At 39.4% G+C, this 13,752-nt stretch overlaps 1 protein-coding gene across 8 annotated transcripts in view; it reads right to left on the bottom strand.

The window, feature by feature from the left end:
• Positions 1-989: 989 nt before the first annotated feature.
• The window catches only part of dst (dystonin), a 107,996-nt gene continuing 95,233 nt past the window's right edge, over positions 990-13,752 (bottom strand). For 3 of the 8 annotated variants that reach the window (XM_044372405.1, XM_044372408.1, XM_044372409.1), the window contains 15 exons: positions 11,767-11,961; positions 11,563-11,691; positions 11,055-11,198; positions 10,644-10,832; positions 10,355-10,484; positions 10,000-10,163; positions 9,728-9,890; positions 9,481-9,635; positions 9,317-9,391; positions 9,084-9,101; positions 6,370-6,487; positions 4,345-4,535; positions 4,021-4,131; positions 3,330-3,456; positions 990-2,078 (listed from right to left, as the gene is read on the bottom strand). In XM_044372405.1, the coding sequence (XP_044228340.1) occupies positions 1,822-2,078; positions 3,330-3,456; positions 4,021-4,131; positions 4,345-4,535; positions 6,370-6,487; positions 9,084-9,101; positions 9,317-9,391; positions 9,481-9,635; positions 9,728-9,890; positions 10,000-10,163; positions 10,355-10,484; positions 10,644-10,832; positions 11,055-11,198; positions 11,563-11,691; positions 11,767-11,961 (2,166 nt within the window). In that variant the 3' untranslated portion in view covers positions 990-1,821. Of the gene's footprint in view, positions 2,079-3,329; positions 3,457-4,020; positions 4,132-4,344; positions 4,536-5,396; positions 5,511-6,369; positions 6,488-8,137; positions 8,255-9,083; positions 9,102-9,316; positions 9,392-9,480; positions 9,636-9,727; positions 9,891-9,999; positions 10,164-10,354; positions 10,485-10,643; positions 10,833-11,054; positions 11,199-11,562; positions 11,692-11,766; positions 11,962-13,752 lie in introns of all 8 variants that reach the window. The other 5 variants (XM_044372406.1, XM_044372411.1, XM_044372410.1 and 2 more) reach the window with 2 other exon arrangements.

Raw genomic sequence — 13,752 nt, 5'->3', positions numbered from 1 at the left:
AGCTATTGTGAAAGGGGACAATAACAGAAGTATTGAAGGATATATATATTGTTTGAGTGGGCCATGTTTACTCATCATAGCTCTCCAAGAAAGCTTTGTAGTGTTTCTGTAAATGTAAAAAAACTGTTTATCGTACTTTTACAAATCCACCAACACAATTAGAAAGTGGACTTTTGTAGGAACATAGCCAATAATTGCTTTAGAAAACAGTCACAGGGGTTTAGTGTGTGTTCACCCAAGACAGTGTTTCACCATCTGCAGTCTCTCTGAGATACAGATGTAGTATGTCACAGCCAAACACAAGATGCTCTGCAAACATTCCACCAAGAGGAGACCGCAACTTCAGTCTAAACCACCACACTGCATCCAACAGATAGGCTGCAGGGAAAGACTGCTGATAAACACAAATGAACAGTCAATGAATATGATGAATGTGATCATAAGGGGGAAAACGTACAAAATATTCCAAGTAAAGTGTTGAAATTCACGCCAATAACGCCAATGCAAATGTTTTGTTTTGTAAGAGCTATTGATTCTATTTATCCAGTAACTGCTTTAGGGCCGCAACTAACTATTTTTTTTCATTATGATTAATCTACTGATTATTTTCTTGATTAATCATTTTGTCTATAAATTAAAATTACAAATCAGAATATAGTGACAATTGCCAATCATATTTTCCTTAAGCCCAAGGTGATGTCTTCAAATTGCTGAATTTGTCCAACAACAGTACAAAACTGTATGAGATCAAGTTTATTATCACAAAAGACAAAGAAAAGCAGCAAATCCTAACAATCAATAAGTTGTGAACTAGGCAATGTTTGCTTAAACAAATTAATCAATTATTGGAGATAATTGCAGCTCGTAATTCCTTACAACTTTCTTAAACTTAACCTTTCGTGACCATTAAACTACTTTAATGCAGCAGTATGAAAGAGAGAAGGAGTCGTGAGAGAAAGATGAAGAGAGAAAGTGAGCAGGGACACCTCTGTGGTCCACACCAGTCTCTGGTGGCTTTCTGCAAGCAGGTTTATTACAAAGTAATGTTACAGTAACAATTTCAGCTCTACCGAAATTAACCATACATTGACATGGATGCACAAGAGAATGTCTACATGAGGTGGCACCTCTTCAAGGCCAATGCACACACCGCTGTGAGGTGGTCAAAAAAAACAAGGACTGCAGCTGCTGACATACAAACAGGACTTGAAAGCTTCATTATCACGAGATTTCTGCTACTTGTCTTAAATAGTGTTTTCAAAGGTTTCTGCAGTGCTCACTGGGGTTTATTGTAGTTATATTGCATTGCCCTTTAAATGCATGTTGACAGTATATCATAGCACTTAAATAGATAATTGCAGTGCCTCAAATGGTGCCATAATGCACCATCTACTCCAAACATCAGCATACATAAATTACAGTACATTCAGTAACTCTCAGAGCGCAATCCTGCGTGTTGTCCTTCATTAGTGTGTAGAAATGTTAGTTCACCATACAACGTTGTCATTCCCAGGTTTTTCTAGTGTTCATCAAACCTCTAAAGGTTTTGCCTCAATAAAATAAAATACAATAAAAACAATTTGACATTTTTCACAAAAAATAAAATACATTAAAAACAAATACACAAGGCCATTAACATTCCATTCTCACATAATATTAAACCATATTGCCTCTCAACAGAATATTTTACATCTTGCAACAATTTAAATAACACTCAACACATTAGCAGTCTTTAAGTTAGATATCTTCAGTGTCCATTACGTGTTCGGGGTGCAACTAGCTTCTGGGTTGTTTCTTTTGTTGTTGTTGTTTTCAAGGCCACTATCGTTTGGATCCCTTGGCCAGTTTGCTTGTGGGAGTGGTTCTTCTCTGAGGAGTGGGGATCTTGGAGGGTTTTCCTCTGTGTTGGCGTGACGCAGAGCGCGGCGTCGCTCGGGCAGAGTCGCCAACCGTCTCGGACATGTCTGAGCACACAGACTGGATGTCTGAGATGTCGAAGTCAGAGGCGTCGCTTCCCCTGCGGCTGCTCCCTCGGCTGCCAGCTTTACTTCCAGGTCGGCTTGAGCTTCTCCTCGATTCTAGGACCAAACAATTAAGGACAATAATTAATTAACTACTAAAGAAAAAGCCAAACCCTGCTGGTACAGCTGCGTATCAGTTGCTTTTTAACTGACATTGTTACAAACACCATTTTGTCAGATATGTGACCAAACAAATATTGACAGCCATCTTTTTCCTACTTCTCAAATACCCTTTCTGGACCATTATCTGTATAAACTCATGTTCTTATATCTATTTTGTGACTGCTGTTTGTAATTTGCAGGATGGAAAATGTTACTAATTTAGTCTATTATGTGAATCTAGTTTTCTTGTGACTATACAAACTTCTTTTTCCAGTTGCTTTGGAAAATTGTATCTTTTGTCTATGGTGTCTTTCTTCTGATTTGTAATTACTATACTATACTATTGAAGTTTTGTTTTATATAACAACATTTATTGGATACTGCATTTTGGGGGCAGAAGAAGAAAAGACAGAACTTCTATTGTCCTCATCCCACATTAGCTCTACCCTGTTTTCGTAGATTTGGACTTTTTGGTTTCAGTATCTGTACAAATGGCAGGAAGCTGTAAACCCAACTCCTGGCTTCAAACAGACTACAACTACTACAGACTAGAATTCAATCTTTAAAGATCCCCTCCAGATATATTTTAAGACATAAGAATACTGAGCTTTGAATGATAATTTGTACCTGATGTGTTTTTCCATGAAAAAAAGAGCAATTGCCTGGTTAGAAGTTCATAAAAATGAATCTACTCCTTCCAACTAGTTAAAAATCCAGAATCTATGAATATGCAAATACTTTTAATTTCAAAAGTTTAACTGGGGGACTCAAGATTTCTCTTATGTCATTGTAAAGTCCATTCTCAGTGTATGTGTACTGGAGGCTTCACATTTTTACATCACACTTGTGTAAGTTGCACATTGGACCAGGACTGGCTTCCAAACGCACCGTTTTGATGTCACAAATAATGCTCGTAAGGGTACATGTCTTAAACTCAAGTTTTCTGTGAACAGAGAGAGACTTTCCAGCCTTTTAGTGTCAAACTCTGCACATAATCATTCTGCACAGTGAAGGTCAAACATTCAAGTAAAGAAACAATGAGCAAAACACATTTTTGAGCGTAGTGGGACTTAAAACCCAGAAAAAGCTTACTGCAATGAAACTATTTTCATTCCTTTAATTCTCTCTGAGTCACACACTTGTGAGGAAACAACAGTAAAACAGTCCTCTTCAAAATATACAGAAAGCAGGTGGCTCTCCACTCACCACCTAGTGTCTGTGCTCGGGCCTTGAGCACAGCAGCACTGATCAACGTTCCCTCCTCACCAGACTGGAAGCCTTTGCCTGACAAGTATCCAGGAAGACGCAATTTGCTGCCTTGAACTGGTGTACTCTGTAATAGACAGAACTTCAATTACTTTCATTTGTAATCAACAGTTGTTGCACTGCATATTAGGACAGTCTTCATCAAGTTATACATAAGTTGCACCAAACTTCTTCATTTATATCATTAAGTTAGTTTTAATTTTTTTAAAAAAATGTGTTAAAATTTCCACAGCAACTTTGGCACTCTGCTATTAGCGGTTAGTGTTTGAATTATATGTTTAAACTTGTACAGTTATAGGCAATCACACTTGCATTTATTACAAGTGGAGCTGATCATATTGTAGTGACGTTAATCAGGCAACCATTAACTGTTCAGCACATTAGTAAATAAAGAAGCTTATAGACCCAACTGAAATATCAAAGTTTCGGGTTTCTCATCACAGAATAAACTGAAATCAGTACAATCACAAATATATAATGATAAAATAATAAAAATACATCTTTTATAAACTAGGAGCTTTATTTAGGCCCACTGGTAATACATTTTCATTGTCTCTGTTTTCATAAATATGTAATAGATTTCAGTTGGGTCAGAAATGTGAAGCGTTCCACATCATGTTTGTGACTATACCTCTGAAGATGACCCTTGGCTCCCAAAGGAGTCGGATGATTTAAGAGGAGTGGAGGGTTTGCTGTTTGTAAGCCATGGCTTATCATAATTGCGGGTTATGTGTTGGCAAGTCTGGGAAACAATGGCAAATCAAAAACACAAACATGGATTCACAAATCAAAAACTACGAGGAATACTAGATGGAAGAGGAGAAAAACAACAGGAAATAAACAACAAAATGATCAAATAATGCAAAACAAATAAACAAGAGAAGGAAATCATGATGGGGAGTGATCAACCTACGGCATGACAGACAACTACAGACTAGTGTGTTAGAGCTCTCACCTTGGGTGTGCCGGTCACTGCTGGGCCTGTTGGGATGGCACAGCTCTGACTGGAGGTGGATCTGTTGGGAGACGCTCCTCTAGACGACGGCCGAGATCTGCGGCCTCTGTAGCGGAAACTGGCCATCACCTGAGTGGTGCCCTCTGGGAGGATGAACTTCTCTCGCAGCTCCATGTTGGTCCTGCCTTTCGCTAAAAAAAAACCCCACACACTCCCAATGAGCTGCTCTGCATAGCTGCATAGATACACTCATGATTTGTGATTGTGCTGATGGACATGACTGTCTGCTTTTAAATATTTAAAATGAATCAACATAAAAGTTGTGGATGAATGAAAATAAAGTACGATGGCAACATAAAATCTCATGCGGTTTCACACAGAAGTCCAAAGACTGCTGCAACAATAGTGGAATTATGTGATTTTTAACCAAACAAATAGTGCTTCTGCTTGGTTGAACGCTAAACAAATGCTGAAAAGAATGTATGCTTAAACTCTCTTGCACAATTTATAAGAATAACAAAATAGAGAAAACAAACTGCATTGAATAAACCAAACAGTGCTTGCACCAGTTGTGTTAAAACAAACTTACATGCAGTTTTAATCACTAAACCACATCGTCAAACAACGTAAACAAATTCTGTTTCAGTTTTGTTGAGTTTTTTTTTCAAAAGGCCCATGGAGACAACGCGTCACTTTCCCCAATAACCTGGTTAGAAAGTTTTATGTTTAATCTCTTAAACCTTTTACACGGTTTCCAAAAATACTTGTTTGTTTGATTGTCAAGCAAACCTGAAAACTGCAAAAGAAGCTCGGCTCAGAAGTGCTTTGCTACATGCTGAGAGAGACAAAGAGCTAATTTAGAGCCTCAGAGAAAAGTAAGAGCAGCTGATGTGACTCACACGAACTCCTGCATGCATGAAAACCAGCCGGAGCTGAATTGTGAGTGGGAGCCGGTTTATGAGAATGCCATTCATGATGAGTGCTCAACACAGCTGGTACACACACCAGGACCAACACAAGCGTCACACACTCGGATGTGCAGACACACATACCACTGGTGGGTTCATGAAGCAAGGTGAGAAAGTTTGAGATTTGCCAACCTATAGGAGACTGAGTAATCGAAGAGTTTGATTCCGAGCGCAACATTTTGCTCCCGTGGTGATGAACTAGAAGAAATGATATCATGTTCAGCAGGAGGAAAGAAACTGATAATTGATACAGAAGACAGAAGAAACAAGCAGAGCACATCAAGCTTTAGCAGTAGACGTGGGCACAGAAAGGAAGAGTTCATATTGATATATGCTTGTAGGTGGCAGATCTTCAATTTTGCACACTAATTTTTAAATTTTTATTTGTTAATCTGATTCTTGCTGCGTTATACTGTACCTGTCATGTTTGCGGAGCTCTGTGTCGTGTTAAGATGACAAACACAGACTTTAACTAGAAAGTAAATATTATAACATTATGTTTAAAAATACTGATATTCAACATTATCAGTAATGTACGTAAATTCATGTGTAGTTACAGGAGCACAAACTAAAACCTTTCATTGTCTATTGAAATGCCATTAAGTTTTCTTATTTCTAATCAGTCCACATTAAATAGTAATTGGACAGTTTTATTTACTGCGGTAAGGCCTGTAATAGCCTGGATGCATTATTTTCACTCTGTCTCACTGTTAGAAAAATATAATGATAGTAAAATAATCTTTATCAGGAGTAAATATCACTACGTGTACAAGTAGTAAATGGAAATGTTTTGTGAATCAACTGGACAAACAAAATAGGATTGTTGGACGCCTCAGCAATATTCACCTCCCTGAAACTCATAAAAATGGGTAATGATTGTAGCTGTACACATTCGATTTATCCTCTTTTAGTACCAAACTGTTTTACCCCACTTTAAAAAAACAGAACAAATTAATACTAATTTGGACATTTAACAATATTGTATGTAGTAAAAATTGGATGTGCAACTTTTTCAGTACTTTCAAGCTGACTTGTTGTGATGAACTTTTGAACTCACCTCGACAGGGGTCGTTCTTCACCAGAAACTCATCCAGAGCCATCCAGCCTCCTCCCACCCGCACCATCACAGTGCTGCGTAAAATGCGGACGAGGCGAAGCTGTTGAGAGTCTCCAAACTACAGCGGGAGGAGGGGGGGAAGGAAAACAGAGAGAGGATGTGTGAAAACACTGAACCTCGTATGTATAAGCAGTTTCTCACTGCAGGCTTTAACCTGAGCAACACTGGAAACCAGACTGGTTAGCAGAATCAAACTTATTCCAAAGAACTTATTTATTTTTGTGTGAATTTAGATTGTTTTGGTCATTTTTTTCAATTAAGTGCAAAAATGAAACATCCATTAAAATTCCTTTTTGTCTACTCCAGAGCTGATTTTCCTTTTCATGTTGCACAGGTTTACACAAACAGGATTTTGACACACCAACATTGATTTTCAACAAAGACACAAATTACACAAAGGTCAATCCAACTGGTTTTCTTCCATTAGTGTGTGCTGGTGTGTGTGTGATTCAATTTCAGTATTTGTGATTGTTATGAGGTAATTTAAATCAAAGTGGTTATCCTTAGGTGTAGAGCCTGATTGATTTATTGCAGGGTCAAAATTACTGGCTAGTATTGGCTTACTGCAGATGTATTAGTGTTAGTGTATATTTTTTAGCCAGTAAGAATAAAGAAAAATGAATTTGAGATTGTTGAGATAATTTTGAAACGGTGTCATCATCACATATTGCACCTCTGACTCTTTAGTGCCCAAGTTAACAATCAGCTGATATTTCATCATCTAATATCATACAGTCAATATTTAGTTTCAGTCAAAAACAACTCCTGTATCAGTCAGGCTCTATATTAATGTCTGTTAAAGCAAAATAATGAATGAATTTTTATGAACTACTATATTGCAATATAAAGCAGCAGCACAAATGTGTTTTCTGCAGTGATGACATTATCAGTTTTATAAACTGGTGGCAGTAAACAGCAAGATCAGCAAAGAACTTTTCATTCAAATAATATTTCAGCTAATTTGCTGTTTTCAGACTGTAATGATTATATTCTATCGCTGTCCGGCTTCAGTTTGCTGCCATTACTGCAGGTTGAGCCTGTAAAAAAGACATTAACTGAAGGCACATCATCACACCACCAGGAGGCACTGCTGTATAATAATTTGCCTTCAGCTGACCGACCACACATACCAAACATCAGGACACTGAAAGTCAAGCTTTGTGATGAGCCTGATATGGAGGTGAATGGTTTCAAGCTTTATGAGGAGATGTGAGCCAGAAGTCAGCCAGTTGGATGTGACCGTGACAGCATTAGCACAATAATTCACAAAGGACAACCACAGCCGCATGCTTCTTGATCAAAAACAATTTCACATCATAATCAGACGGACAAACAGCAATCTCCTGTAATCGAGCACTTTGTTGCACTTTCTACAACTACAACTCAGGATGCATTGACACCGATGCAGAACCAATGCAGCTATCTCTGACGACACACTGAGAACAACATGAGGAATGGTTCAAATCATTTCTGTCTAATCCACCACGGTGTAGCACGCAGACATGACCAAACACTGATGACCCTCCACTAAGTGCCTGTCACATTATATTATCTCTCAAACTGGTACAAATCTTGCAGTCTGTATGATAATCTGAATGATTCAATGCCACTGGTGATTTTAGTGATCAGATACATTAAAGGTGATGGAGTTTGAATAATGATCTGGAGGAAAAAAGGCACAAGAAACACTTTAAGAATAACCATTTACCAGAATACAGCTTTCCAAAACTGCAACGTGTAGGTGAGGGGTAAGATTTTGATTTTCCCTGTTTGCTATTGTCTCATCGCCGATTAAGGAGTCATGTAAGCAGTGAACCAGACCAAACTGTCAAAAGAATTATTTAAATTCATTGTTGTGTGATACATCAATACAAACTGTAAACCACCACTATCCCATCTCACTTGCACTTCCCGTTATTCATCTTTAAGCCAACAAGCTTCAGAAAGCATGTGGCGTGTGAACCCATATCAGTAATAACGTTTACATTGCAACATGCACTTTTTCAAGACATATTAACTTAGTAGGCAAAATGAAATGCAAAGAATTCATTGAAACCATCAAGGTTGCCCAGCTATGAAAATAAATTAATAAACAGTGTCAGTTACACAAAAAGTATGTCAGCCAATGTTGTAAATCATTCCCATGATACTGAAGCGCCAAAGGCAAGCACACATAAAGCATTATTCTCCAAACTGCCCAGCAGATGAATTTATGCCTGTGGACCAATAAAAAATATGGGCTGGAATGGTATTGGCACATTAATACTGTATTTTCTGAAACTCAAAAGCAGACATATAGACAGATTTTAGGTTTTCTATGGACAAAAACTTATCAGAATAATTTGAAAAATGCTCATATTACATAAAATGTCTACTGTACACACTAAAACTAATTTTAATTCTGATAATTTCCATCTACCATAGATTTTACTGAAACATAGTTCATTGTATCAAAAGCACATTAACTTTGATTTTAATAAGAAAAGGCCACAGATCTTTATTTCTTTCTACTTCTGAGTTCCAGTCTGTAAACATCAGCCAGGGATCTGGGCAGAGTGTTAATTGAAAAGCAAACATGATAAATGAAAAAGCACATAAGGCTTGATAAGGCACAGAAACAGAAGATAGAAAAGGAAGAGTTCGTTCATATGTACCTGGTTTCCAAGGTAGAACTGGTGATGTGAGGAACAATAAAAATATATAAAGGTTAGCATGTTTGGCAAGGACTGACTGTGACACTTTTTGCAGCACATTCAAACACTTACCTTCCACTGGATCTGCCCATGAAATTAAACTTCAGTGTTTAAAATATTTTATAACCATGGCATTTGTTCAAACATATGAGTTGTCTCTTTTCTCTTAATAATACAAGGTAAAATCTGCTTACCCGGTATTTGTTGGCACCGATTTGCTCCACTTGGAATCGTTTTGGACATTTGCATTTCGCCACTTGACGTGTCACCTACAAACAGATTTTATTTAACCATAATTCTATAAACATATTTTTCCACGTTGAGAATTGGGAATTCAGGGCATGATTGTTCGTATTACCTCATCTTCAATTTTGTCTGCATCTGTTAGTGGTTTGTAAGCATCCTTGTTGGGATGAAGAGCAGCAACAAACTCATAGTAGTCAATGTAGCCATCACCGTCTCTGTCAAATATGTCTGCCACAGCGCTCATCTCCAGACGACTGGTAGGGAATTCTAGGGAGGAAACCATTAAGTGTTAAAAAATGAGTGTTTTCCTGGCTGGAGTACATGCTGTTCAGTTGTGTTTTTGTACAGTAGACACTTACTGGAGGAGAGAATGCCCTCTATGAACTCCTGTCGGGTCACCTTGCCATCCTGATCTTTGTCAATGCGGCGGAAGAAGTCCATGACACGAGACTTTTTATGGTTCATCCAGCGCATGTAGCGCTTCCGCCACACATCAAAGTCAAAGTTGGCAAATTCCTTCAGCTGGACATATATATAAAGATGTTATAGTTGGACAGAAAAGCAGAAGTTTGTGGAGAAAATGGGTGAAAGCCTGTATGCAGTTTTGAGTTAAATGTGAAAGCTGCATTACCTCCTCCAGCCTGTCCAAAGCATCATTGAGTTTCCTCCTCCTGTCCAGAGCCAGCAGCCACACGTGCTGCCACTTAGTGACCAGCAGGTTAACCCGGGGGTTCTTGGTTTCAATGGGAGCTTGTGTTGCTGATGCGTACATCGTTTGTGTGGGAGAACGTTTTCCTGTAAGTGAAAGACAAAAACCTTCAAAATGTTTTTTTTAACCACCAAACCCAAAGGAACAGATTGGCAATGACATCATTCCAGGTGCTAAAATGCCCAAGATGAGGATGTCGCGTCACCCTGCAGTGACTCAACACTTGGCCAGATGGCTCGGGTCACGCTCTGCAAGGGAGTATTTGTGGGATACATACTTCCAGCTCTTCCTTTGTCGAGCACGGGGATCTGAGACTGGATTTGGGGTTCCACTGCAGCCTTCCTTTTGTGTGTCTTTGTGATTTTGTCAACATCTGGTTGCTTCCTGGTCATTTCCTCCATGAATGCCTGCGGGGTAAAGCAACAAGCATGTTTCTAGTTTGCATCATGTACTCTGAAGGCATTACTACTGTGGTATAGTTTGTTAATCTAAAAATAAAAACCAAACATCTTCCATTATTGTAAAATAACTATGCCAGAATTATGTTCAGCTGTAATTTTATTTACCTGGTGTTCAGCTATGAGGCTTTTGACCTCCTCGATCTCCTGCGGCAGTGACTCCTTGTCCTTTTCATTGAGGTTGGACTCGGCCCACTGCAGCCAGGTCAGCAGATTCTCCAGCAGTTCCTGAGTGGCTAACAGCTCACTGAGGGCCGCAGCCAGTCGCTGCTGGTGCTGTCTGGCCCAAGCTTGCACCTGCAACATTACACACATTACTCATATTAAATATAGAAAGAACATTTCCTTTTGTGTGATCATGCACACACATATGATCACAAGAGAGAGAGAAAGAGAGAAGAGGAGAGTCTTCTATGTTGTGTAGCTTTAAACATACTGTGTAACTGTGCTCTGTCATTCCTGTGGATATGACAGAGCAGAAAGGCATGTACGTATACTGGCAGGCAGCTGCTAACTGACCTCTTCAAACCGGGCTTTAATGATGGTGTTCCAGTGTTTGATGGTTGTGATAGAGTCTGGATGGCAGATAGTCAGAATAGCCTCCCCCATACTGGTTGCTTTATTTAAAGCCACTCGCTTTTCCTCCAGTTTCTTCATGAACTCCTTAAAATAGAACACAGAAAAGAGTTTAGATATGCAATTGGAATATCTTCAGAAAACATAAAAATAAAATGTTGCTCATAAGGTGGTTTTAATATTGGAGCTATAGAGCTGTTTCAACCAGATGAAATCATTCTTCTGTTTGGCATGTAAGATAACACGGCATTACACTGCTTGCAGACATGCTGCATTTACAGATTTAGGATAAAGTGGATCTTTACTGTTTACTCAATCAGAAGGCTTAATCAGAGAAGAATGTAAGCATGTTTCATTTCTATATTGAAATCTAAACTGCCAAAATATTTTGTTTAAGTGTAAACTGATAGGTGATCTTAAGATAAGAAATATAAATATCTGCATTGCTTGCCTTGTGTTGGTCGATAAGTGCACGCAGTGCCTCCTCATCATCAGGCAGGCTGCCATGGAAACGCAAACTCTGCTCTGCCTCAGCCAGCCACTCCAGCAGGATGTGAACTGTAGAGTGAAACTCCTCAGCCTAGAGCCAGAGGACACACATCAGTCAGACTCATTGACTCAGTTTAATATAGTTACTGTAGGGGCTACACAGTACCTGACACAGGGCCTGCTCCAGACGGGCCTGCTTGGACACTGAAAGGTTGCACACCGTCTCCCATCGAGTGCTCAGCTCCTGCATCTGGACTTTGACCCAGGAGGAGTCATCATGACTGCTCTCAATCAACTCCTTGGCTGAGCGTTTAAGGGCCTGAACGCTGACCGTCCTCTTTCCCAACTCCTTCTGGAAAACCTGCAGAGCACAGTCAGTGACGGACACGGTCAAAAACAACAATAACCCACATACAGTCCAGCATACTGAACTGAGTTTGATATCAAACAATATCCATTATCCAGATGCTTTGAAAATTACTTAAATAAATAACAAAAACTTTTTCTTTTGTCAGTTTTTCCTAGTGATGATGATTAGATTAAGTAGAAATGGTTGCTTTTTTTCATCATGTATGATTTTTTTTAACCTTTATTTATTCTTTATTTATTTATTCATTCAGTTTGCGACTTCCCTATCGATGCTATAAATAAAAATGAATAAGGTAAAAATAGAACGACAAATAAGATAAAATAGCAATAGAGTGGCAATAAAGTAACAAACAGTATAACAGTATGAACAGTGACTGGCAGTAGTACAGTAAGTAGTGCAACAACTCAGATGTGCAATGCAGCAACAGAACCCATACAGTACAGAAAAGTAGCAAAGTAGCAATTAAGTAACAAACAGTCTAAACAGTCTGCACAGTATAAACAGTATATAACAGTATAAATAGTGTGCCAGAACCAAAGCAGAATGGAAATGTAGATATAGTTTTCATAAAAACACTATATGGGTGAATGTATTAGTCCTTGTACACTGAGGTTATTAATTACAGCAGCTGTCACTGTGTTGTATATACAGATATTGGACACAATATACAGACAGTAACACAGAATGGATGAGTGGACTCCTGTGTACCATATAGCTTATTTGGTGGCATAGTGTAATATGTGTGTGTATGTGAAGTCAGTTGTGCCAGACAATAATGCGGGCAGTCAGACAGATTATGGGGGGTATTTAGTGGACTGATTTAGAGCAGTTATAGCTCTGTGGAAAAAGCTATTTCTCAGTCTGGAGGTGCGGGTGTAGAAGCCCTTATAACGTCTGCCAGATGGAAGGAGTTCAAACAGATGATGGCATGGGTGTGTGGAGTCCTTACAGATGCTGGTAGCCTTCCTGAGGCAGCATGAGCTGTAGATGTCCTCCAGGGCTGGGAGCTGTATCACAATGATCTTCTGTGCACTGGAGACGACCCGCTTAAAAGCTTTCCTATCATCTGCTGTGCAGCTGAGATACCACACAGACATGCAGTATGTTAGGATGTTCTCTGTGGTGCAGCGGTAGAAAGTCACCAGTATCTGTTGGGGCAGACCAGTTTTCTTCAGCGTCCTCAGGAAAAACAGCCATTGTTGTGCTTTCTTGACCAGTGCAGTGGTGTTAGTGGACCATGTGAGGTCCTCTGAGATGTGTATGCCCAGAAACCTGAAGCTGGACACTCTGTCTCCTTCCAAAGTTGATGATTAGTTCCTTGGTCTTTTCTGTATTAAGGGAAAGGTTGTTCTCTGAGCACCAGCTCGCCAAGCTCTGCATCTCTGCTCTGCAGGCTGATTTATTGCTGTTGGAGATCAGCCCGATCACCATTGTGTCATATGCAAATGATGGTGTTAGTTGCGAAGGCAGGAACACATTCGTGTGTGAAGAGGGAGTTTAGGATAGGGCTCAGTACACATCCATGTGGTGTGCCAGTACTCAGACTTATAGTGGGGGACAGGAAATTAAGGATCCAGTTGGGTAGTGATGAGCTGAGGCCTAGCTGGTGGAGTTTGAAGGTGAGCTTGCTGGGGATAACAGTATTGAAAGCAGAGCTGTAGTCTACAAATAGCAACCTCACGTATGTGCCCTGTCTCTCCAGGTGAGCCATGACAGTGTGAAGAGCCAGAGAGATGGCGTCCTCTGTGGACCTGTCAGCTCTGTAAGCGAAGTGGTCTGAGT

The sequence above is a fragment of the Thunnus albacares genome, chromosome 14 (genome assembly GCF_914725855.1).
Source record: "Thunnus albacares chromosome 14, fThuAlb1.1, whole genome shotgun sequence".
Taxonomy (NCBI): Eukaryota; Metazoa; Chordata; class Actinopteri; order Scombriformes; family Scombridae; genus Thunnus; species Thunnus albacares.
The sequence above is the reverse complement of the archived record's forward strand: the minus strand, read 5'-3'. Positions and strand labels throughout refer to the sequence as shown.